This window comes from Lissotriton vulgaris, chromosome 1_1, assembly GCF_964263255.1.
Source record: "Lissotriton vulgaris chromosome 1_1, aLisVul1.2, whole genome shotgun sequence".
In the NCBI taxonomy this organism is placed as follows: Eukaryota; Metazoa; Chordata; class Amphibia; order Caudata; family Salamandridae; genus Lissotriton; species Lissotriton vulgaris.
The window spans coordinates 1,752,193,315-1,752,221,096 of NC_141685.1; the positions used below are offsets into that span (position 1 = coordinate 1,752,193,315).

Genomic DNA, 27,782 nt, shown 5'->3' on the forward strand with positions numbered 1-27,782 from the left:
CCACTAGACAAAACTCCGATCTGTAGCTAGGAAGAACATTAATCACCAGAGATATCTTGACATTTTTATTGTTGGCTGGAAATTGCTGGAGTGAAGGAAGGCGGCAGCAGGTGCTTTTAAAACCTAAATAAACTTGCAAACTCAGCACCCCTGAAGGCAGCACTGGGTGCAGTGGCACCAGTGGTACCGCCCTAGAGCTGGCCCTGTACTGGCCAGCCACTAGGCAGGGCGGGTTACTTCAACTGGCCTCTGGCTGCAACGGCTACCAACTTCATATTTCGACTGGACACTGAAGATCATCCCTGGTGTTGCCATCCTGGGTCGCCGCGTAGGGCACAGACCTCCCTAACTTTTCTGTGAGTGACCCAGGGGCTCCTGCTGAAGACGGGGGTCCGGAGAGGTGCGTTTGGGATAGCTTCAAAGAGACGGTTCCAATGGGCGGCTGGTCTGTGAGTAAAGGTACCCATGCAGCTGAACAATGAGTTCCAGGGGCTTAGCTCTCAATGGTGGATATGGTGCAGTGGCACCGGGGCCCTCAGTCCTAGGGAGCCCACTGAGCCCTAGTTGTTACTCTATTGCTCTCTCCAGACACCAAGCTGGCGCCCACCCCCCTAGCTTCCCCTAGGACCCAGAGCACCCCTACGATGCACCAAGCAAGGCAAACCTGAGGGACTGTGAGGGATGCTGGTAAGAATCTTAGTCAGTACTTTTACCCATTGGTCTGTTAAACTGCAGTTCACATTTTGCCTCCATCTGCCACAGCACACAAGGGTCCACCCACTTCACCTATTGGCTCCCTTAATTTTGAATGCCTACACGAAGCCTCTGCACACTGTTCACATCCACCTCAAATAGTTCATTTTGCTTTCCTTGCAAGGATAGTTCAAACTGTGCATTTGTAGTATTTATTTCAAATACCAGAGTTTTCGGGTGACATTGCAACATTGTAGCTGCCTGTGAGCCGGCCGCTTGGTTAGGTGGGGGCTTATTCTCATCTCCTTCACAAATAATAATAAAATACACGGAACAGAAACTACTTATGTTTATAAAACATCACAGGTAAAGAAGGCTCAATGGGGATTTTTTTTATTTTTATTGCTCGCGAAGGGTGTGGACTTTTATCTGATGACATTTTCTTTTTTTTCATCTATGAGCCATATGCTTGCAATAAGAAAATGTAACCATCACCCCAGACTGCTTAGTCCAGACCTATTGGCTCAGCCCGTTTTCAGTTGGTTCGGAGGGTAGTGAAGACTAGGACGGTAAGGGCTGGAGGAACGGGCGCATAGAAGCTCCTGGGGGAGACGAGAGTCAGCACTCTGAGTTCTCTGGAGCCTGGAAGGATTGGGGGGTGCGAAGGGTCCCTGAAAATGGTGCTTCCATAACCCAGAGAGGAGGGGGGGGCTGACGAGAAGCCATGTGCACTCAGGAGGAGGAAGAGGGGAGCCGGAGGTGGTACCCAGAGGCCGAAGCTGCCTGTGGACATGAACACAGGATCAAGACGTGTCAAGGAGAACAGCCAAGGCCATGACCCTGTGCCCGGGTCTGGGTGGATCCCAGCGCGCAAGGCCAGCAACCGAGGAGCCAGCCACATGCCCATGCGCACTGAGTCCAGCGGTCTCCGGGAAGTTGGAGCCCTGGGCACGGTGAACTGTGTTACCTCGGCGGTGGGAGCCATGCCACATAGTATGCAGTCTCTGGAGGCGAGTCCCCCAGGAGGGTGGGCTTATCTGGTGGTGGTGGGGGAGCCCTGCTCATGGGGTCCTTTGATCTGAAAGGGGTGGGAGGGCACGTAGGTCCTCTTGTTGGGGGGTGGGGGGGTTTAATACAGGGTTACAACTTGGTGCAAATGAACGCAGCCGTTATTCTTCTCTCGAGCACCCCCACCCCGAAGGGACAGCTCATGGCTGTGAGCCCATTCTTTCAGTAGACTCAGAGCTGCTATAATGTAGTTGCCTGTAGCCTTGGTTTTGGGCTGCGACTTTGAGCACGGGAAGCCAGCAGGGAAGTTTACCGAGTACGTGAATGTTGCTAAAAGGGCTGCAGCCTGGTGGGTTCCAGCAGCTGTGCAGCAGTGGCAGCGTGCACCGATGCTTCAAGCGCTTTTCCTGCTCCACGTGTCGAACCGAGATCGCCGCACTGACAGGGCGGCTCGGGACCCCTTGAGATTACAAACAGAAGGAAGTGGAGCTGAGATGTACTGAGTGGGCGATCGGGAAGCACAGATTTTTTACATTTTATTCCTCCCAAAGGGCGCGGAAATTTGTTTGAAGACATTTTCTTTTTTTCTCATTTATGTGCCATATGCTTGCAATAAAAAAAAATGTTACCATCGCCCCAGACTGCTTAGCCCACACCTTTTGGATATGCAAATGCTTGTTTTCAGTTGGGGAGGAGGGAAGTGAAGACTAAGACAGCAAGTGCTGGAGGAACGGGCACATAGAAGCTCCTGGAGGAGACGAGAACCAGCACTCTGAATTCTCTGTAGCCTGGAAGGATTGTGTGTGGATTTTATTTTGTTGCTTTCATTGATCTTGGACTACGCTTCAGTCATTCGCTTTTGCAACTCGTTTCAAGTTAACGGTAGCTTTCAAAATGGAATAACCCAAGCAAGAAAAAAAAAGGTGAAAAGTTTAAAAACAAGTTGACAATTGAGAGCGAGGGAAAGACAGGCAGTGCAAGAACAAGCGTGCGCGACCACGCTAATTACAAACAGCTGGCCCCTGCACGCCGCTGCTCACTCCCACAAGGTGGATGCCACCGCAAGCTCGAGTGCTTGAAAAGAGCTGACCGATTTCTAAAGGTCACTCCTAGAGCAGTGCATGCGCTGCTCTAGGCTCGACCTAAAAAATTAATGTGTCCATCTGTAACTAAATAGTGCTCATGTAAAAGCGCTTTGATACCGGTTATGCTCGGGTCTAGTTTGCGCTATATAAAACTCTTTACAAAAAAAGAAAACATTAGGTAATAGTTGTCCCATCTTGTGCAGCTGTAGCCAACATAGTATGGCCTTTATTGATGTATCCAATTATTGAGGCAAGACTATCTGCAATGAGAGTTTCAGATAATACACCTTCGTTTTCCTCCCATATTAGCAATGGTCATATAGCCCAGCATGTACAGTTAACTGTTTCAAGGAAACTAACAAAAAAACTTACCTTGATGTCTCTCTAAGGTGTGCGATTGATCAGGAAAGATGTATTTGTTTGCGATTAGTCATAGCAAATAAGCCCGCCTCGTGGGGCTAAGAAAGCCACTCCCATCTAAGTCTCAGACTTTTTCCTCTTTGCGCAATTTTAGTTAGCAATGCTCGAACTTTAGCATTTGTATGATAACCTGGGGGTATGGCTATATGCATGAACAAATACTAATTTCTGAGCAGTACTACCACTTTAGAAAGTGTAACTCTGCCGCCCAGAGCTAGGGGTAGTTAGATTAATCTCTCTACTTTTGTGGCAAGTTATTCAGTCATCAGTCCAGAACTGTCTCTAGCAGCTGTTTCTATTGATGGATATTTCACTCTTTCGTCCAAGTCAAAGGAAAGTGCAGCGCCATCCTAGTAGAGGTACTGGTGAGTTGAAACATCTCTGACTTGCTTCATTTGATCTGAATACCTAAGTATTCCCCAAACCTGATCACGTCCTTTATTATGTGACCAGGTTGTCACCTGGGATTTTGACAAATTGCAGAATACACCTGCAGATAAGGAGGGTAGGAACCGTTGCATACAGCAAAGGTTACCAAACTGTGCACCATGGAACCCAGTGCCCTGACTGATTTTGGCTGGTTGTGTCGTGCTCCAAGCTGAGTGTGCACAAACAGCAAAGAGATGCAGTCAATACATGGCCCAAGGGCATACAAATATTGTGAAAAGAGAGAGTAGTCATATCCTTGCATTGCATGCACTATTCTCCATACCTTCATCCCAATTTACTTCACGGATTAAAATGGAAGTACTATAGAGTCTAGGGTTACATCTTGCAACCACCCAAACCGCACCCCTGCTAAATAAAAAGTTTTATAATTGGGAGAAACGGCCAATGGCCAATTGGTCAAGGAAGCCATGGGTCTATAAAGTTTGGGAACTACTGGCATAAGCAGATGTTTTCAGTGTGATTCTGTTGGAGTTACGGATATTAGAAAGTAAAGATTCAATTGCTAACAACAAAAAAGAATGAGGGGACAATGGAAATCCTAGTGGGGTGACAATGGAAATCCTAGTCGGGTTCCTCTTTAAAGAACAAAAGTTAGAGAACGGACCATTAATAAAGAGTAGCACAGACAGTGACTAGTATAACGCCAATACCATTCTAATAAACTCATTACCCAAATTAAATGAGGATAGTGCATGAAATGAAAATTGCCAATGAACTTTATCGCAAACCTTTTCAGCATCTAGGGCAAAAAGGCCATAGGGTGACACAAAGGTGGGGGTATTGTCTATTACATGAAACAAAAATTGTATGTTATAAACAGAAAATCTCTTTTCATGAAACCTGTTTGATATACATGTATGAGTGATGATAAATTGTTGGATAGTCTACTGGCTAGAATTTTGGAAAACTTTTACAATCCCGATTTATGATGGCGATGAAAAGAGACTTTAGTCTAGTCTTCATCTGGTTTAGGTAATACTACTATTAAGGCTTCAGTACAAGAACCTGCAACCATACCTGACTTATTGAAATCAGTAAACAAGTGATGTAAATAGGGATTCAGGACAGCAGTGGAAGTTTTAAAAAATTCAGCAGAAATACATCTGCTCCAGGGTACTTTTGAAGTTTGAGTGAGTGAATAGTACTTAGAATTTCTTCTTTAGATATAGTAGTATCTAGTTGGGACTTGTCAGATTGGGAAAGTTGTGGAAGGTTAGCAGAGTTCAAAAACAGATCGATAACTTGAGGTTCAAGGAGATCTGGTTTGTTATGTAAGGATGATTAAATAATTTAAGGAATGGGTCAACAATCTTAAGAATTGATATAGCAATCATACCATTTATGAATATCATAAATTTCGGTTCTTTTTTAATGTTCAGATAGTTGCATAATAATTTTCCAGATCTATTAGCATATAAAGAAAATTTAGCTTTCGGATTTGAAAGTTGTATTCCAACTCTTTTACTTAATAATGGATTGTATTTATATCTAAGTTTAGGTAGTGCAGTTTTAAAATTACTATTGTTAGAGGAAATAAATGTATTTCTGATTTAGTTTCTCCAAATTTAATAATGTATTATTGAATGCCTTATTTTCATGAGTCATAATAGAAATTGTAACCCTTTATATGTATCCTTTAAAAACATCCTATTACATAATAGGAGGTGTTGTACTATCAGGGTTGAGAGAAAAATAATCTTGGATAGCGGCCAATATTGTGTCTTTATTAACACCTTGAAGAATGGTACAAACATTCATGCTTCATCGAGAAGGAGTAACAGAGGAGTTATTGATTTGTAAACATAACTAAATTATTGCAGGATCGGAAATTTCAATATTTCCGATTGAAGGTTACAGATTTTACTAAATCTCTGGATTCTAATAAATAATTTAAACATGAGTGAGAATTATGAGGATTAGAGAAAAAAGCAGTCTTTATGAGTTGCGATCTCCAAATGTCAATGAGTTTTTTAAATAGTGCTTTAAGAGCGTAAAAACTTTTGGATGTGTAAATTCAGTGAGTAAAAGGGGATCACATTACAAAATCTCCAGCAACAATAAGAGGAACATTTCCAACCAGGATAATTTCAGAGGTAATGTGAAGTAGAGTCATTAACTGTTGGTCCATATAAATTAATACAGTATTACCACGTTTAATTTTCACAGATAGAAATCTGCCATCTTAATCGGATTGTTTATCCAAAATCTGTAATTGAAAATAAAATTGCTATACCATTTTTCTTACCTAATATGGAGGAAGAAATTAACTTACCAACGCATTTCTTTTGCATGTAGGCTAATATTTTGACGTCCAAATGTGTTTACTGCAGTAGACAACTGTCAGCTCTATATCTAAATAAGTAATCTAAAATTTTCAAACGTTTAACAGGATATCTTGGTCCCTTAACATTCAGAGTAACAGTTCTAATTTTATGAGTAGTATTCATATGTCAAGGTATGAAGTAAGAATTACAATTAGGGGACAGCATTAAGAGAAATACAGTAGTAGCAGTGGAGACCAATGAAGTAGCTCTAGGACACATAGTAACACAAGAACAGAACGCACATAGGAATCTAAATAGAAAACCAACAAAGAACATATATATCAAGAATTAGCATACATGCATTGATAAGAAGAGCCAAGTGAAAGTGAGAATCACCCGTAGCAATCCTAATATCATATGGTCAGGGCTAATAAGTAAATAACAAGTAGAAACTCCAAAGTGGTCTAAGGAATGTCAGTTTGATGGACCCAGTGTATCCATTGAAAGTGAGTGATGATTATCCAAGAACGCTTGAAGATCTTCTGGACAATTAAATGATTTAGAGAGGTCACCCTTCCAAATGCGCATGGTGGGAGGGTCAAAGAGACCGTATTTGAATCCAGAGCTTCTGACTCGTGGTCTTAAAGCTGTAATCTCCTTACGGATGGCAACTGTCTCTTTTTAATAGTACAGTAGTAACAATGTTACATAGGCCATATATTTTATTGATGATACAACTTGCCATAGATTAGAATAACATCTTAGAATATACCCCTCTGATCCAAATTGAGAGTGACAGTATAGACACTGATGAGCGTGTGAGGCTGGGTCTGAGTCCATGCAAGGTAGTTTATGTGCTGATTGCAACAGTCTCTTAGCAAAATCTTGATGATTGAAGATTTTATTGCCATTAACCGGAAGCAAGGGAATTTCTTGTGCTACTTTTCATATGAGGACAAGAAGATGATGACGAAGAACCTTAAATATCACTTGTCTTGGTATGGCAATACTTGCGATGAGATGGAATACAACGCGCTTTATCAATCTCAAAGTTTTCGGAAATTTTAAGTATAAGAGATTAGGCAGTAAATTCTCTAGATAGTGTCTATAATCACTGCCCTCTATATCTTCAGGTAAATTGAAAATTCACAAATTATAATGCCAATTTCGATTTTCTGCTTCCTAACCTCCCTACCTACGCTCGCAGAGCGGAGATACCACTTTGGGGGAGATTCCTGCACTCTATAAGCTCTTTCATTCCTTCATTCAACAGCGTTTTCATAAGAGGAATTTTTGTGGCAAGTGGAATTAAATTAGTTGCTCAATTTTTGCTTCATTGTCATTCATTTTAATTTAGTTGTCTGCAACCTTCATTGAAAGACCGGCCATATCCTTACAAATATTTTTCATTTCAGTAACAATATTGTCAGTGTTCGATCTACCGGCTTGTAATTACTCCAAAATAGAGGTAAGTGAAGGTTCAGAGAAGTCAACAATTTTAGACTTTATAGGCGGCGGAGATATTGCTTCTATATATTTATGAGCTGATGAAGCTTTGCCTTCCACGTTAATAAATTTCCATAAAAGTATATAGCAGTAATATAAAATGGTAATGTAAGTGAAAAAGCCAAACCAATGTAGAGCTGAAAGAAAATCCAAGGTGCAGCAGCTAAAACTGGCTGCAGGCGGATCCAAGGCTGAAGCTGTGCCCTCTCCTGACGAAACTCTGCCTTCATGACAGGAGCTCTAGGGTGAGAGCAGGGAAAGCCTCGGTGAATGGCCAGATGTTTCCCGAATATTACAGGCAGCAAAAACAGAAGACCTACAGGCTAATCACCACATGGGGGTAAGGAGGGTAGCTTAAGTGTTAATAAATACCCTGAAAAATCGTGGAAAATAACTCATCGTATGCTGGGGCACCGGAGCTTAACAGCAGGCGGCCATTTTAGCTCGCGCAGCTCCACATTATTTTTTTAACGGCAGGTTTACTACACTGAAAAGGTCAGACTTACTTGAAAAAAATACTAGGCACTAGGAAAAGAAGAGTGTTTTTTTTTAAAGTAAAGTATATTATAATTTGATAACTTTACTTCGGTCCAGAGGACCATAAAAGTGCAGATAAAATACATACAAAGCACAGACGATTTAAAAAAATAAATATCAGTGTTTAGAATAAAAATCAATTAAACACACAGTTATCAAAGACCAGGGAATATTCAATACATGATTTAAAACACAGGGGTTATAGAAAGCTTTTTCCTCTGCGCCACATACCAAATAGAAAATGGGATACAGCAAATACTATTGGGGGAGAGGTATCATACATTAAAACCCTACAGGCCTGATTAGAGTGTCTAAATCCCATGTTCCTACATAGTGGGATCAGCCAGCATTTCCTTATTGCGAGATACGCTGGGCAGAAAAACAGAACGTGGGGGACAACTTGTTTATAATTACAAGCTGGGCATGTGGCATTCTTCAAGTGTGCCCATTTTGAAGTAAATGCCCTGAGTGGTAGGCTACCATGCCTTAATTGTATATAAAGCTTCCTCGCTAGCGGAGGTTGAATTTTATCTAGGAATTCCTCAATTCGTGATTCAATTTTTACTAAGAGGAATTCTACAGACAGCCTACCCAGGGTAGATAATCTTTGTAGGACTTCACAGTTATGGTGCTTCAACAAATTTTTATTTCCAGTCTAGATGTCCTCGGGCAGCTCGCCTCCAGGGTCTCCCAGATGTCAAACAACCCTACCCGGGCGCTAAGGACCTTGATGTGGTTAAGCCAGGGGATGTTTTTGTTTTTTAAGAGGCCCCAGACCTCCAAGAATTCAATTCTATAGGGTGCCAGCTCGGGAACCGACCAGAGTCTCTTCCAGTATAGCAAAGGCTGTGCAACTACCAGGTCCTCCATTGATTCCAGGCCCAAATCAAATCTTAGAGGGATGAGAGGTGTACTTTCTGGTAGACCCACCAAGTTCCTCATAAAACAATGTTCCACCCTCAAAAGATTTGATATGTTCTTATGTCCCCAAAGTTCGGTACCATACGTTGAGGCTGTTCTCGCCTGGAGTCGATAAATTTCAAGCACCGGGCCAGCCGGTTTGAAATAAGATGTTCTATGGAGCTTACTGATATCCCTTACTATTTGTGTTAGCCTAAGAGCTGACTTAGAGATCCGACAACCCCAATCAAAATCTTCCGTCAAGGTGATACCCAAATAGACAAAAGTTTTAACACGTTCCAGAGGTTTACAATTGAGGACAGGGTTTGGGTGGGTCTGTCTCGGTGGATTAAATATCATATACTTGGTCTTCTCCAAGTTGACCTCCGATCCACGCAGAGTACAGAACGTTGCAAAACCATCCAAGATTCGCTAGATGCCCGATGATGTTTTGGATAACAACTGAGTGCCATCTGCAAACATCTGAGCGGGCACCCTCCCAGTAGCCAACCTCGGTGTGTCATTGTCTAGTACCCCATTTAGATGTTCCACAAGCCCATTTATATGAAGGCAGAACAGCGTGGGGACCAGGACGCAACCCTGGCGTACACCCTTTAAGACTGGAAAAGGTGGTGAAAGTTCTCCATACCTCCCACATTGGACTCGGGCATAATTGCCAGTATGTAATCTATTTAAGATGTCCAATAGATAGGGCGGGAGGCCTAAGGATGCTAAGACTTGCCACAGCTTTTCCCTAGGGACAAGGTCGAAAGCAGCCCGTAGATCAACAAAGACAATGTAGAGGCTACCTCCCTCCACTTTGCCGTTTCCAGAATAGGGTCTGGAGCCAAAATATTTGGTCCATGGTTGAGATACCTGTCCTAAACCCTGCCTGGAGAATGGACAATATTTCGTTTTCTTCCACCCACCCAAGGATCCTGTCCAGGATTATCCTGCCCATTAGTTTTTGAGTTGTATCAATAAGACTAATGGGCCTATAGTTAGATGGAATTAGCGAGCAACCTTTCTTATAGATGGGGACGATCTCAGCTCCCAACCAAGTGCCCGGTGGATCGTTCCCAGAGAGGATAGCATTAAATAGGACGACCGGGTAAGGTGCCCATATTTTTGGTTGGGAGCGAAATAAATCCCCAGGTAATTTATCTGGGAGTAACTTGAGTAGTGCAAACTCGACCTTCTTCAGAGTAATGGTCTCGGGCATTGCAGAATGACACTGATCCTCTGCCTCACAAGTGCCCTGCCGCCGCTCGCCAGCCAGAGCCCACGGCAATCGATACTCATGTCGGCGGTCCGGCACGGCGAGCAGTGGAGGCACCCTAGCTTTGCCCAGGACCTGATCCATCGCACTCACCGTACTCCGGTCCTGACATAGTTCAAAACCAGAGAGAGAGAGAGAGAGGGGCACAGATTGTGGCTCAGTAAAGTTATAATGGAATATTTCAGATCCTAAGGAACTTCACCCACTGAGAAGGAGGGGTTAGTGATCCTTGTGATATGACATGTTAGAGTCTTCCTACATTGCTTAAGGTGTTTGTGCTGAAGATATCCACTGCCATTGTACTCCCACGAGCCCATTTAAGCAAACCTCTTCAGACATGGTGAAGTGGATAAGGACATGGACAGAGGCTGGTATTAAGTGATGTGCAAATTATGTGATGGGGAGAAAAGCATATTTAGGCTATGCACTATATTTGAGTGGGAGAAGAATTTATCAATTCTGCAAAGCCTAATTTTTCATATAGTTCACCTTCTCATCAGCATTTCTGGGTTATCTACACAAATTTAAAGAAAACCCATAAGAAAGAAGTAGCTTAAAGTTGACATCACACATTGCACAAAGTTCATGATGTCTGTAGGAAAAAGGTGAAGTTGTTTCTCTGGGGTAGGATAGACCCCTAAAAGCAAACATGAATCAGTAAGAGAATGCCTGTGATGCATTCCACAATTTCCGAATGGGAAAGACACGACCACATGCCAGGCTGAGAATGTAACCACTACATGCCAGGGAGGTAATCAGGGGTGGAGCCCCACCTTGCCGGCCCTAACCTGCTTCCCATCTACCAACATAAATGGTGTGATATCGCTGATGGAGAAGATTAAATCATGCTCCCCATTAGACCCAGCCCCACCTCACATGTCTGGGAAGGCAATGGAGTACTAGCTCCCCTCTTTGGTTGATATAATTTATCTCTTGTTAGAGGCCGGTGAAGTTCCAAAAGCCTGGAAACATGCAATAAATAGGCCCCTATTAAAAAAGACAATCTGGACCCTTCCCAGTTAGGGAACTACTGACCTATCTCGTTTCTTCCACTAACTAGCAAATTAACAGAGAAACATGTTAACGAAGCATTAACAGAGGTCCTGGAAACTAACCACTGTTTTGCAACCCACTCAGATGAGCTTTCGGGCGCAAGACAGCACAGAATCAGCACTGCTGGTTGCGGTGCAAGAACTAAAAATGACCCTGAATCAAGGGAACTCAGCCGCTATAATGCTCCTCTATCTCAGTGCGCCATTTGACACCGTGGACCACTCAATACTACGAAAGAGGCTGTGGGAAAGTGGCATCCAAGACAAAGCACTGGAGTAGTTGTCCTCCCTTTTGGAGGGCAGTACCTTTCAAGTCATGAAGCTAACGTTTTCTCAAACTCTATGCAATTGGCTTGCAGAGTGTCACAGGGGCCTCACTCAGCCCCACATTGTTGAATGTCTACTTAGGACCTCTGGCACGGATCATCCAGGAGTTGGGTATCTCTGTGATATTGTATGCAGATGACACACCATTGGTGGTCTCTCCCGACCCAAACACCAAGGGCGATGCGGACTGCATAGCACCATTTCTGGAAAGAGCGGTGGAATGGATGACAAACAGCTGCCTGAAGCGGAAAGGGGATAAAACCGAGCTTATGGTGCTCGGAAACAAGGCAGTCCCCAGGCCTATGATCAGCTGGCCTATGTGTTTAGGCAGTCCACCAATCCCCTATTCGACTATCAAAAATCTCGGCGTCTGGCTCGATAAGGAGCTAACTATGGAAAACCAAGCAAAAAGGCTAGCAGGAGCCTGTTTTGGGCTGCTTAGAATGCTCCTTAAAATCCTTGAGCCCATTCCCTCGCAGCTCAGAAAGACAGTGATACATGAGTTGGTTACATCAAGCTTGGACTATGGAAATTCCCTGTATCTGGGGGCACCAAAATATGTCATAAAAAAACCTCAGGTTGTGCAGAATGCTGCAGTTAGAGTGCTGTGTAAAGCCCCCATACAGGAATTTGTGGGGAAGCACTTAAAAGCACTACTCTGGTTGCCGATTGCGGTGAGAGTCAAATTCAAGACACTCTGCCTAATGCACAAGGCCATACACGGCAAGGGCTCCGGCAAAATCAGAGATCTGGTAAGCTTAAATGCCTCGAACAGAAACCTTCGCTCTGGCACCGAACCATTACTAAAAACAACCAGAATCAAAACAGCCAGATGTGGCAGCAGATCTTTTACACAACTGGCACCCAAGCAATGGAACTCCATGCCAAGGGAGTGTAGATTCATGGAAGCTGAACCTATTTTTCGAAAAAAGGTAAAGACCTGGCTCTTTACTCAATACCATTAACCTCCCTTAGCCTCAGTATCGGACTACTACGGTAGCGCTGGGAAGCCCTTGGGCAGCCATGCGCTCTATAAATCCCCTAATTATAAATATAAACAAGCGAGCGAAGATCCTTCAATTCTTTGCAAATGAGGTAGCACTAAAAGATGCTTACTGCTCCATCTTTCGAACATCTGCCAGATTCTTGAAGGAAGTGTTGTACCTAGCTAGGAAACAATCACAGTATGGTGGTTTTGTCATGAAAGTCAATGAGGTCTTGGTGGTAGCGGCTATGTGGAAATGTGGTTAACAATGACATTGCCAATGAGGAAGACCTTTTCAACTACTGATCTGGCCAGCAGCAGAACACACTTGGGACTGAGCAGAGAAATTGGACTAACATGAAAAAAGTGAAGTGATGATTTGCCTCAACTATTGTGAGAAGATGTAAGGGACATAAACTAGATGGCAGAAATGTTTAGCATGATGTTTCAAGTAGTGAGGTTGTATCCTATCAGCCACGAGAAAATAATGCACCCTCCCGCCCCCACCACCACCAATACCCTCTGGCTCCTTGTCAATGTGGTAGCTTACAGAACACTGATTCTATTTGATATTATTATTAAACAAACCCGAAAATGGTAGATTTTCTGGCAGTCAGATAATTATAGAACTATTCCTGACAAATGTAAATGGTTAGGAGAAATCTGCAGGCGTAGTCATGGAAATGACGAGGAGCAGGTGGATCAAGGCACGGTTTGCAATGAAAGTTTCTGAATGCCCACAAATCACATCAAACTAAGATGACCCTTTCCTACACTGACAGTGGTTGGGGATTTACTCCAGAAAAGGGCTGAGTGGTAACAAATCACCTCCAAACTTGTAAAGGGGTGTTTGGGAAATGTTTTCTCTTAAGCAAAAAAAGAAATAAAAGTGTGCAGATCGATAGCATTTCTATTCCATTTAAAATAAAGAAGCAGAGTAGTAATAGTGGTTATTCTCTGGAATACAGACTGTACGAACTCCGAGCATCCAGGATACATAAACCATTTTAGTCACAATCAGACAATTCTGCAGCTCTGTGCTTATTTTATCAGTCACATACAAGCTACAACATATGCATCGAACAGCATTAAAAATGTGTGTTGTACTTCTTATCCTTTTCACTTCTCCCAACTGTACATTTCTGCAAATATCCACTGAACACAACATTTACAAGGAAAAATGGGCAGTTCTTAAACATTCAAGGGGCCGAACGTCGTAGTCTCTGTGGACACTGTTTCAAGACATACAAAGACAACTCCAAGTAAACGAAATCACATCTGATCATAATTAAACAGTCCTGACCAACAGCAAAAGTCAATTTCACAATCTTCACACATCAGGAAAGGTGACTCACATGAATGGTTCTGGATCAATGGGAGATGGCAAGAGGTAGATGGCAATGAGTATTCCAATTAAAGCACTCGAACATCCATATTTTAGGAACCTGAAGGAAAAATTAAACTGTATGAAATGTTAATTGTTGCAAGATGTCAAAGTCCATGAAATATGTAATTTATTGTAAGATGTAAATGTCTTGCAACAAAACAATTGGTTAACCAGCACTCCATCCTATCTTTCCAAAAAAAAGAAGTAATTCAGATATTGGATAGAAGTGGCTGCTTCCAGTTGACTATCATCTTCGGAGCCCATTAATCCTTCCCTTCAAACCCTGGTACTTTCACATGGAGGCATCTTTTAAAGAGAACCCGAACGAAGAGAAGAGGTTTTTCCTTTCATGAAACAGGATACTGGTAGCTCACCTGATTTCCAATTTCCAATTTCCTTAGGGACTTTAGGGGAAGTTAAGGGCATCAAAGTTTTAAGAGAAAGGGTCAATATTAAACAAGCATTTACAATGCAATGGTCTCGGCATTGTTAAAGTTAGAGCCATTGGCATTGCTCATGAAATTATTTTTATTTATGTTTTTGTTTTGAAAACATAAATAAATGACATTGTCATTTACAATGCCAATAGCTTAATAGCTCGCAAATGCGGGACATATTGCATTTGCACTCACACAGAGCCACCCACACACACATACAGAGCCGCCCAGAGAGCCATTCACATAGAGCCACCCACACACACAGAGCCACCCACACAGAGCCACCTACACAGACAAAGCCACCCACACACACACACACACACAGACACCCACGCACACACAGACAGAGCCACCCACGCGCACACAGACAGACAGACAGAGCCACCCACACGCACACAGATAGACAGAGCCACCCACACGCACACAGATAGACAGAGCCACCAACACGCACACAGATAGACAGAGCCACCCACGCGCACACAGACAGAGCCACCCACGCGCACACAGACAGAGCCACCCACGCACTCACAGACAGATAGAGCCACCCACGCGCACAGACAGAGCCACCCAAGCGCACACAGACAGACAGAGCCACCCACAAGCACACAGACAGACAGAGCCACCCACGCGCACACAGACAGACAGAGCCACCCACGCGCACACAGACAGACAGAGCGTCCCACGCGCACAGACAGAGCCACCCACGCGCACACAGAGCCACCCACGCGCACACAGACAGAGCCACCCGCGCGCACACAGACAGACAGAGCCACACACACACTCACGCATACAGACAGACAGAGCCACACACTTGCCTGCCCAAGTTATGTGATCAGTTGTTACTATTACTGCATCCAGATATCAGGGTACTTGTTTGTGATTGTTTAGTATCTCATGATGATACTGATATTCACAGTTTTGAGTTGGAAATGGAAAGTAGCATCAAAAGAGACAGAAGCTGAAATTACTGGCAAACAGGTCACCTTGTTGTAAATGGGTGCCACCAGCAGCGGTGCGTCCATTGGGGCGTAGGGGCGTAGCCCCACTAAGCCTGGTGGACGCACCTGCTGCGGCACAACGAGCTCCCAAGTTAATATAATAAAAGTGCTTTCAGCGGGGGTTCCGACCGGGACACACCCGCTGGAATAGGGAGTGTGCAGGGGGTGGGGCTGCCGGGCTGGCTGGCTGGCATTTAAACTTAAAGTAAACATGTGGAGTCGGATCGGATTTGCGCATTATGGGCAGAAACTTGCCCGAGCATGCGCGTCAGCGTCATGTAGACGCTGAGACAGACCGAAGGGGCCAGGGGGTGCGGCTTTAGCCGGCCCCGTCGTTTGGAAGGCGAGAGGGCGAGTGCTGTGTGTGCCCCCCCTCCACCGCGCCAAGGACAGGCAATCCATCATTGGATGCCGCACGTGGGTGGCTCAGCTCAGCACTATATCCTGCTGGCCAATCACTGTGACTTCAGCATGTGAAGCCATTCAGTGATTGGCCATGCGCGCCGACGCCGTTAGACGTGTTGTTACTTGTTTCACGGTGGCGCGCTGCTCTCTCTGGAGTCGTCCGAGTCATCCCTCTCTGTGAGACACGCACTCGCCACTCGCCGACTGAAGAGACCGTCGATTCCCTGTCTTCGTGCCGGTGTTCGATTAATTATTAAAGTAAGAGGTCCGGCACAGTATTATGCACTTGCAGGAAGCAGAATCTGTTATTACATGATCGCAAAAAGATTTGCCCTCTCGGGCCCAAACTCTCGTTATGTGCCGAAGTTAGGAGCGCTCAGAAACCGTCCCTCGCTCCAAATGATTAACATGATGCGAATGGATCCTTCTTTAACATTGTTAAAAATGTTACTATATTATTTTAAGGGCATTGATTTGTTTCCCCAGATAAGCCGCATTTCCCGTACTTGTCTCTCCCCGTTCACCGTCCTCACACCCCCTCACCCCCTCGCCACTGCATCAATGCCACACCCCAAAAAAAACCTCACGCACACACATCTGCAGCTCTGCACACTCACTCACAGTGCACTGCTGCTTGTCTCCCCGGTCCGAGACTGAGAGATATTATACTGTGGCTTGGAGTGAAAAATGTGGCTTCGGAATCACAAGAGTGTTATTGTTTCACACCTTGGAGTCGGGCCCCGGCGCCAAGGTGTGAAACACTCACTCCTGCGATTCCGAAGCCACGTGTCACCAACAGGGCCTAATCTGAATATTGCCGTACGTAATTGGGGACGAACCATTACCAGCAGAAAGGGAAGTCAGACTCAGTCAGGACCTTATCCTAACATCGCTAGAGTGCCAGCCTCATTGCGACCTGCACCTTAACCATGTAGCAGTAGGAGCGTGAGGTAGCAGTGCAAAGCATGTAGGAACCACGGTCTGTTTTGGAACGCAAACAATCAGGTGTGGACCTAGTTAATTTTTTATCCCAGTTCATTTGCCATTCTGCCCCTCTCCAGACTTCAATCGTCCTCTGTGTCGCTGATAACAGGCTTCGCCTCCCAGCTCCCCCATATATGTAATGCAGATAGGAGTGTTTCTGGAATTGGAGTCTCTCTAAGGCGTGGGTGGTCTCTCGAAGCATGACCCCATTCGTTAATTACTATTAGATGTGCCGCCCTGTAGTAGGCTTGAATATCTGGCAGAGCTATGCCTCTATTATACTGACTGCGCTGTAGGGTTTGCAGTGCCATCCTGTAGGAATGTGCGTAGTTCTTCATTTATAGCCTTAAAAACCGTTTCCGGAATTTTACAATATGTGTTCTGGAGTATATAAAATAGTTTGGGAAGCTTTAACATTTTATACATGGCTGCCTTCGCTAATAGCGTCAGGGGAAGACTCCGTCATGTGACCGCATCCTCTCAAAATTCTGCCAGGACACGCTTAATGTTATGGATGAGGCAGCCTGTTACATTGGTAGAGATGTATAGACCTAGGTATTTAAAACCTTCTTCAGTAATATGTAAGCGCTCTGGCATTGAACGCGTGTCTATGGAGCCTCACACCGAGCAGGTTACATACTTAATCAAATTTGTTGTCAACTTGTAGACATCACAAAGCTGTTTTCTCGAGGTAGTAGCAGAGAAAGACCATTACAACAAAAAAATGTGGCAGAGAGACAGATTAGACAGTTTACCACTTAAATGTCTTAAAGAAACATTTGAATTGGCCTTTTTCTTGAAAGCAGAGCGTTTATGTGAACTAAAGAAATGTGAGCAGGTACATGCACACGGATTCACTCCAGATGATGGAAAGAAGGAAATAGGCACAATTTAAAATGCTAGAATTTTTGTAAGGGAAGCAAGAAGGGATGGATGTATACTTCTGTTTTAACATGAATAGGATGTGTACATTGATTGCTCACTCGCGTGTTACTTGTGAACTCTGCATTTTTACAAACTGTTAATTGTGAATTTTGCACACATTGAAATGTTAAAACATCGCACATGATTTATACAGTACTGGAAACTGCTAGATTAAAAGTAGATTTACCAGCCTCTTATGTATCAAGAGTTGACTAATTAATACGAAGAATTTTGATTGTATGTGGTTGAGTTTAATTGTCTTGCAAACCACTATGTGGCTTCAAAGGCTGCGCTGTTTCCTGGGGCAGGTAGGATATGCAAGGTACATGTGAAGGGAACCAATATTCCTTGATTTTCAACCCCGTGTCGTATGACCTCTTCTTGTTTGGGTAGAGGCTGTGAGCAGGTGAAACGGTAGCCTGCGCGCCTCTCCTGGGATCACGTTGAATAAGAGTGAAGGGAATGCTTATGCATCGAGAAGGCAAAATTATCACATTATTTCGACTTTAGCTTATGTTTGGGCAGCTGGTACCAGGTACTTTATCTTTATTTGCATCACACTGCAGCACTGGCTCTAATTTCACCGTAGGCTGTTGTGGGTTGTTCTAATCTTATGGCCCGTAAAGCTATCCGAGGAGCGAACTTTAAAAGAATGGCATTTTGTTCCAAATGGACCTTGTTATACCCTGCACGGCTTGCATCAAATGTTTCCAGCAACATCAGCTCTATGATTTTGATGTGGACATCAACGAGGGGACTGGCCTGTCACGCTCTTGTGCCACATACTTTGTACTTTCTGGGACAAGATCTTCACCTCAATCAGCGCAAAACTAAAAGTCCAAATTGAGCCTGACCTACAAGTGGCATTATTCAGAATTTCAACCAACAACCATCATTTTAACATGAAGACAACAACACTACTTATTTATTGGATTGTTGGTTGCTAAGTTATTAACGCTGAAAGGATAGAAATCTACTCCCCCACCCCGACGTAAGAATCCTGGGTAAACAAAATGGGCCTAGTAAAACAGCCAGGAGCAGTATGCACAAAGGGTGAGTGCACTTAAATCAAGCATTTGCAATGCACTAGGTCTTGCATTTATGCGAGTTTGAGCTATTGGCATTGTAAATGACAATGCCTTTTATGGTTTTTAAAATATAAATAAAAAGCATTGCCATTTACAATGCCAATAGCTTAAACTTGTGTAAATGCGAGACCTATTGCATAGCAAATTGTCTGGTGAATTATTTCTTTGAGTGGCAGAAAGTTGTTGAATTCTATGTTGGAGAGAGCATGTTTTTGGCTTGGAGTTCTGCAAAGGTGAGATGTGTTTTGAAACTTCTAGATCTTTCATGAACTTAATGCCATTCTATATCCAGAAGGGCCATAAAATGATTTTATTATTTTTAATTCTCTTATTGTGTAAGAATGCTTGTAAGCTTGACTTGTTAAGGTTATTTTTTTTGTCTGTTTGGAGTAGAGCAGTAGCTGCATCGAGTAGAGCAGTAGCTGTATCAAGTAGGATGTGATTTGTCTGAACTGATCTGAGCGGTCTCATTTTAAGAGTGAGGATGATGGGAGTCGGGAGTATCAAGTCCATCTTGATATCTACCCAAATAGGGTGGGTAGTTGAGGGTTCAGAAAACCGTAGAGAGACCCACCTTATCAGGAAAGGTCGCTTACAGTTGTCCCAGTTGGGTAGTCTATATCCTCTAGACTTCTACCCTGAGCAGAGCTTTTTATTGAGATTCTTGTTATATTCCCATGCCAAAGAAGGGACAGCACTTTTTATCCAGATTGGGAAAGAAATTAGATGTCTGTTCGGCATCATTTTGGAGAGGAAAAGTTCAGTTGGTGTGATTATAATTTTCAGTTTCCATTCTCCCCCACCAAGATATATACTTTGGAGACCAGTACTTCAAGTGGTCTTCAATATTGGATAGGATCTTCTCTTTCTGCCTTACCAACTTAAGTAGGCCACTGGAGAACCAAATGCGCAAGCACTTAATGAATTTAGGTTGCTAGTGGATGCACACCTTATTTATGAAGCCTTGGAGGCATAACAGGTTAAGTGGAAAAATGTCTGTTTTATCTCTGTTCAGAGTGTAACTGTTCTTGGATAATGTCTAGAAGGACTAGAATAGATTTTTCTTCATAGGCACAACAAAATAAAATATCATCCACATATGCTGTCTCTTTGAGAGTGTGTGATTTATAGTTAAAGGCAGTAATATCTGGGTGGTTATTGATGTATTGTAGACGTTGGTCGATAGCTAAAAGAAATAATAGCTGTGAAAGAGGACAGGTTTTGCGGTTGCCTTGATCAAGGTGGAAGACATCTCATCAGTTCTATTTCTTGTGAACCATCATGCCTAAAGCACATAATCATTCTCATGAAGTGGTCCTTAAGAGTGAACGTCTGAAGTGTGGCATTTAGATAGGATCAAGAGACGTAGTCAGAGGCGGTTGCCAAAGCTGGAGAAGAAATTAACATGGACCATTTCATTTGTTCTGCAAAATATTTCAGTGTTTTCACAGGCCGTTCAACCTTGTTCTAACAATATCATGACCCCTTAGATAATAAATTGTGCCTTTTTTAATGATAATTTTTTTTGGTGTTGATTGCTTTATATTTTTTATATGTTTTATTTAGGACATTTTATATGTAACGAAACTGGTGCTCATGTAAAGCGCTCTTGACAACCGACGTCTCTTGTCTAGTTCGCTATTTAAAACAAAAAATAGAAAAATCAGTTGTTGGCCTATATATGGCCTTAGAGCTTAGATTTTCATGAAAGTCTTATAGTCTGAATTCCGCACCTGAGTGTAATAGGACAGAATGTATGAAGCTCTGTTGTTATACTGAATAAGCAGCTACCTATGTTATGCCATCTATTAAAGTAATAACTGCACTTTCACAATTGCTTTATTAACCTTCCTGCTTTCTCAAATTTGCTTGAAAATGCACGATTTTTCTTCTTTTTTTTCAAAATTTTCTTGGGGGTGTAACCCCCCCAAACCCCCCTTTTGGGGTTCAGGCTCGCGCGCTACGCGCGCTCGCTTGCTACGGTGCTGGATGAAAATCACTTTGCGCCCCACCACTATCAAATGTCACCCACCGCCCCTGGGTGCCACTGGTCACACTGCAGAGCGTGGGGCTGGGGTGGGGCTGAGGGGTGGCGGGGGCCTTCTTCATCGGCACCAGCGCCAGAGGTCCTTTGGCCACAGTTTATAATTCCACATTGAAATGGTGTCGTTTTAAAATACGATTTGTCAATTACGTTTTACTTTGCGGTGCATTAACCCAGCTTTGTATCCCTCGGAGGTCGATAAAATAAACATATTTTAATAACTGCACCAATTCACTGAGCACCCAGAGATGGCAGTGTTCGCTCTATGTGCTATAAAATATTAGAGATTAAGAAAGACGACATCGTTAGGTTAAAAAGCAATTGTATTAAAATACAAGTCTGGTGCTGTATACATGAACCCTGCAGCAATGTGAACAAGTGTTTTAGGGTGCTCTCAACTATACAGTCTATACTTTCAGTGTGGTGGAAGTCTACACCAGGCTGTTACAATGAAGATGATCTGTGCTGACTGGCCGCTGGAGGACACCGGTCAGCAGTGAGTGTTTAAGTGTGGTAGCGTTCTGCAGTCCATGCAGTCAGAATACGGGACTTCTATAGGATGTAGACTGAGAGTACCGATTTTTAGAATAATTAAACCACTTTTTACTGAATGCTACGAGGGTGGCGCCATTATGGAGCGAGTGTTGGTAGTGCACTGCAAGCCCTAGTGAATTTGACAACCTGCACAAGTCGCGGCAGTATGGGGCAAGAGCGGTCTTGCTGGTGTCAGTGCACTTAATCCCTTAAGGATGGTGACATCTGCAGTTTACTGCTGTCGGGATGCTGGTAATCTGCAGTTTGACTTTTCGGGATGGTAGCAGTCAGTACTATCCTGGTGGACAATCTAAGAAGAGGTGTAACCGGACTGCTGAGCAGGGTACCGACCAAGCCTGCAATGCCTTATTCCTAAACCCAGCCAAGCTGAATTGCAAAGAAACACACATCCCCAGCCAGGGTGCACCCTCATTACCTGCTGTAGATTTACGACGAGAGAGGGAGGCAGTACCACAATGGGAGGGGATCGTTATCGGGTCAGAACAGGGCAGTGTTCGTCAGAGGAGGGAGTGCCAACAGCGCTGTGGGCAATAACACAATCATGAAAACATGGACAAATTTAGGCACCAGAATGAGAGTTAAATGCGTATTTACTAAATCCGATTACCTTTAAAGGTACACCAGGTCCGGTGGTGCTCAGCCCAATATGAGCCAATTATAAAACTGGTATTTTCTCAGGCATCCCTATGTTTACTTTTTGTATTATTTTATTCAATTCTGTGTGTTTTTTGAAAAGCGGTTAAATCATACCACTTGAAAATCTACTCGGTTCTAAAAGGGTTGGGACTTCACATGGATTTTCAGCAGCCTCGCACACGATAGAGCAGCCGCGATTCATCCACAAACATGTGACTAACCGGAGAGAGGCCGGGGACCCATCGCTCTTTGCTGCACAGCTGTCCCGTGTAAAGGGGCATCACTCAGCCTGGAGATGACGGCGGGGAACCAGGGTAATGCAGAGTCGTTGTGAGAGGAGTAGGCGAGGAGGACGCCATCGTCGGGGAACTTCTAGCGCGAGGCTCTACCACTGCCATGGCGGCAGCCGAGTACCCAGCAACCGGAGGTGGGGAGTTGGAGCAGAGAGCACCGGGAATCAAGCCAGGCCGGAGAACAGCACGAACGGGAGCCCAGCAGCGGTTCTATGACGCAGCAGGACTTGAGGCCGCAGTACTGTATAACGCAGGCAAGTCGCTGTGTGTGTCCTTTCCAGGGCACAAATCCTATAACAAGCTGTCACCATCGCGCTAAGGGTAAAAAAAAAGTGCTACCTACTGGAAATTAAAGGAGAACGTGACCCGCCGCCTGCACACAATACAGTCCGTATGGGCTGTCAGAGAAGGAGACAGGTCGTTCAAAAAGAAGCCTAGTTTCCAACCAGAGGCCAGCGTTTAAAATAAATAATGACGCTGGCCCAGCGCGCACATCATTGTCACAGGGAAGGGGAGGCACGTCCTGCAACTTAAAGAAGCCTGCTTGAAGGGGCAGCTGATGGAGCAAGGATTCGCACGTAACGCGACTTGCTCTCTTCATGAACCTCGGCTTAAATCATAACTGTACTAACTCTGATTGTTTGTCATTTATTTGTATTTCCCCAACACACGGGTGTCCCTAGGAGGCTTGCCTATGTGTTTTTCATCATAATCAAGCTTGCACATTAATAAAATGGCCGCTTTGCAGAAATTCAGTCTGCGCATGCGTCGGTCATACCCATGTGACGTGACGCACTCGCAATCTGGAGGGAAAAGTTCGCTCATGCGCAGTGGTGTTAAAATGGCCGCTTGTCACTAATCATGCTTCATGCTATCTTAAGCCGCTTTTATCTATGCATCTTTTTTGCACTAACTCTTAATGCTATAAGTATTATAAAATAAGGGATTAAGAGTAGTTGGTCATGGTGTACAGTGTATTCATTTTATTCTGTGTTATTAATTTGTTTTCGCTTACTTTTCATGTACCGCGTAAATGAGGGCCTTGAATTGAGGATGGAATCCATTTTTGACGCTGACGTATCCCACATCACGTGATCAAAGATCTGGGACGTGCAGCAATGGAACCTGGCCAGTTGGCCATTGAAAAGGGGACTGTCCTTTCCAGGCGCACCTTTGCCCTTGAAGATGTACTATTTATATTCTGAAATGCGCAACAATGTTGCAAACCTTTTCTTCACTATTGTACTTTCCCACACGTAGGCCTGGGAACCAGGTGTTAGGGGGAGGGGTAATGTCACGTGCAGTATAGGTGGTACCTATGACCAAACCACCTCCCTTGACCAATCAGAAGATGGGACTTTGTCATTTTGCAACATTTATGGGTGGTCTTGGGAATCTAAACTTGTATAAATAGCCTAGCTTAGCTTAGAGAAATTGTCCGACTTGTCCGACTAGCAGACCTGTCACTGACCCTACGAACTCTATAGGTGCCTGATACAGAGTGCTGCGGAGCATTCTGCCTGAAACTTTCCACAAACTCCAAGGGGTGGAAATTAGTCCTAAGTGCTAAGCGAAGCACTTTGCTGGGAGATTCAAAAACCCAATCGGGGTTATTGGCGGATTCCGTGCAGAAGAGGGGGTAACGCTGGCGTTGCATCCGATGCTGTAAGGGGTTGGTCGTGCCTTGGTGAACCCAGTCCTGACCCAGACCTGAGGGGTATCCTGTCCTGACTGTCCATGAGCTGTACCTGCTCACCTTCTGGTATTCCTGAATCCTTGAGGGTCCTTGTCCCGTTCTTTCCCAACTGACCCGTGGCCAGGGTTAGTCCTCATTCTCACCTAGGTAACTATTGACATAGGTGTCTGTCTATACTATACCCTCAACTTTTCCTCCTCTGATTAACGCAATCTTACCTGTGATATTCTCCATATCTCCTTTTGAATGTAATTTCATGCAATTGATTATTAGTAAATGTTCCACTTTTACCCTTCCTATAGGAAATTGCTAAACCTGACTGTTTATCTAGCTTGTTCCACTTATTCCTTTCCCTTAGAATGGTTGCCGTGAAGTTAGAAAGATAGCATAAGGTTTAGGAAATAGTATAAAATTATTAGGTCACACATTAGGTTTTCCTCACGTCCTTGCCCTAGATTAAACTGTATTAGATAAATGTCCATATGATTCATGCCCTATAGTGTTCCCTTTTACTCTATGATACTCACTCTCCTTCATAGTTACATCCTGGTTCTGATTTTAATCATCGATGTATTGCTTTGCATTTGCCTACTTGTAATGGCATTTTCGTTCTAAACTTATACTATATAAAACCCTTAAAACCAACAAAGGTGTCTGTGGTCATTATACATTAAAGTATTATTAAAGGTATCAAATGTGTAAAGTAGAATCTTCTCCCTTTTAGGAAAACCCTTATCACCTGTCCACTGCTAGCTCCTGATCTGTCAGGAGTAATGTGCCTGTGGTAAGTCAGGTACATGAATAGTGAGTGGTGTAAGAGTCACCCAACCGATTACTCATAAGAGCGTGCGTGAAATCGCCTGGTTCACCCCAGTAAAACGTTAACATTGGAAATAATCACGCCAGGGCCCAGTGCGTGGAAAAGTTTGGTGAGCCGGGTGACCCGCGCGCTCTATCACAGCCATGGGTGTGTTATCAGCGCCGCGCGCTGGTATGCAGACTCCCCCTGCATTCCAGCAGGCGCGCGCCGCGATCCGGCCTGCATTGGCATGCTGTGGAGACAAGACCTGGCCGCACGCACAACGTTATCCTATGGGAAAATGTAGCGCGCGGCCAGGTCTTGTCTCACTTCGGTGTTCTCAGACTGCTGAGACGCCGACAATAGTTCTCAGTGCGTTATAGCCGAGACCTAAAAAAGACTATTTATTTCTATTATAAAGTTTGTTTAGGACAATCCCACACAAATTCCTTCAATGGATCAAACTACTATACACATCCCCACAGCTAGGACATGCACTGGAGCACACATTTCGAAGGCCCATACTATAAAACTGGGCATGAGGAAGGAATGTCCTCTCTCCCCCATGCTTTTTGTGCTTGCAATGGAGCCCCTCGCATGCAGGTTGGGCACTGGGTCTGGGGAGTGGGGTATCCCCGTCGGCCACAGGGTCCATGCACTGTCACTATATGCAGACGACATTGTGATTTACATCAAACACCTCTGGGAAAACCTGCTTACATTGGCCCGCACCTTCGCGCACTTTAAGTCCCTCACAGGACTAGCCATAAATATCAGGAAGTCCCACGCATTCCCCTTTAAGGATAACTTCCACTTGCAATCGATTCAATTCGGCAAATAGGAGATTGTAGTAGCCTCTACAACTTTCCGGTACTTGGGAATACAGATATATGGACCCAAATGACCTACTGAGTGGGAACCTTTGAGAGAAATTGTCTCTCTGCACACCCAAGTCACCTTTAAGACATCATTCACCCAATCAGTAGCGGGCGGCTTGCAATATCCAAAATGGTAATACTCCACGCATTCTCTACTTTTTCACCAATTTGCCCATAGTGCTCCCGATACAGATATTTCAAACCCAAAATACTCTCCTAATAGAATTGATACGGGGTTAAGTTTGTCAACATATCAATTTGTCAAAACTGCAGTTGTCATCGGACGCAGGCGGCATGGGGGTACCTGACTTCCGAACATACTATCCCGCAGGGCAATTACAGTGGCTCTCTTACTTGCTGGCAGGATGCAATCTGAAAATAGACTACACACACCAAATTGATTGCCCAAGGGAAACTTCATAAGCTGTTATGCCTGGGGTGACTATTCCAACATCAACTCCACTACTACCCAGAGTGGCGCTCACATTCTGGAAACTGGCCCTGAAGAACACCACAAAGACCACCGCGTATGCCCATAATAAATTGCTCCTAGGTCTTCCATCCCCCACGGGCACACTGACGCAATGCAGACTTTCCAAGTGGGCACAGGCAGGAGTGACTGAAATGGGTGCACTATTCGGGGAGGGAACACTACTTAATCATACAGATTTAATACACGAACAGGGGCTCACAGATACTCTCTTTGCAATGTAGGCTGGCCTTTGTGAGATATGTTAAACGGTAGTGGGCACCGGACGGGGCTGAACGCACCAGAAATGAACTGGTTCACTCAGTGTATTTGATGGGCACCAGCAGATATTTGATCCGCTGGTTAGACCAAGGAATTCACACACACCAACTCTCGCCTCTGTTGCCACTGCGTGATAAGTGGGAGAGAGATGTAGGACGAGTACTACTAGATAAAGAATGGAACACTATACTATAATACCCCAAGCAGGTATCCCGTAAGTCACAACTTAAATTCATACAATACATGATAATGTAGCGTGCTTACCTAACACCACAAAGGATAAACTCAATATTCCCTAATACCACAGCAACATGTCGGAGATGCCCTGAACAAGATGCTGATTTGTTGCATATGCTGTGGGCCTGCTCCGCCTTATTCAACTATTGGACGCACGTCACCGCAGTCCTGAAGGAGGTAGTTGCGGGCAACACATGGTATAAGTCTCTATGCACTGCAGAAGGGTCACAAAGTACAGGCATGGGTTGCAGATTTGGTGCTCATTCTGGCAAAAAGGCAAAAAGAAATATAACCGAGAAGTGGAAATCAGAAACTCCACCTACTGTACTCTCATGGAAAGAGGAGGTGGAACGCTGGGGACTAGCAGTGAGCGGCACCCTACATAGGGAAGAATACCACGGATGGCAGAAAAGACCCATAGCAATCAGCTGGGACCTCATAATGGAGCCCTTTAAAGCTTTTGACACTTTCACAGCCCCATAAACCACCACTGCCAGCTCTCTAATGGACCATGGCTACAATAGATGGGGACACGAGTACTTAAGCTACATGCTCCTTCACTCTTACTACCAATACACAGGGCATTCCGACTCAGACGGATACTGGTAACTTAGTCATGAGGTATGCCCCCCCCATGCCTTGACAGTATGGGTGCCCATGCAAAATGCCAATGATTATGTTGTAGTGCCAGAAAGAGGTCCCTTATTGATTCGATGATTGTTTGCTGCACCCGTCAATTAGGGCAAGGGGGGGTTTAGTACTCATAGTTAAATGTTACTTTATTAAATAGGGTTGGTCACTCAGATTCAATTGAAAATGGACGGACATGTTAATTGCACGAGTCATATTACTGAAGTACTTGGTACGAACTCACACCTGTATACTGTAATAATTGCAACTGTCCTGTGATATTATCAAGCATCATATACTGTGAATCTCTATGCGATCTATGTATATAGTTACATAATATTACACAATTTGTAAAACCCAATAAAATGTGTCCCCCAAAAAATAAAAAATAAAATTAACTCTGTTTAGGACAATAAAAGAATCTCATACTGCCTTGCTGTGCCTACCCACTGATCCAGGGAAATTTTCAATGACTTATTTTATCATTATTGCCAAATAGATCAAAAAGAGAATGATTCAAAACACACATCAAAG

General features: G+C 44.1%; 1 protein-coding gene across 1 annotated transcript in view; it reads right to left on the minus strand.

Moving 5' to 3' along the window:
* Positions 1-27,782, minus strand: part of LOC147751152 (adipocyte plasma membrane-associated protein-like) — a 186,147-nt gene that overhangs the window by 118,672 nt on the left and 39,693 nt on the right. The window contains exon 2 of the mRNA XM_086937903.1: positions 13,862-13,951. Within this exon, the coding sequence (XP_086794029.1) occupies positions 13,862-13,951 (90 nt within the window). The remainder of the gene's footprint in view (positions 1-13,861; positions 13,952-27,782) is intronic.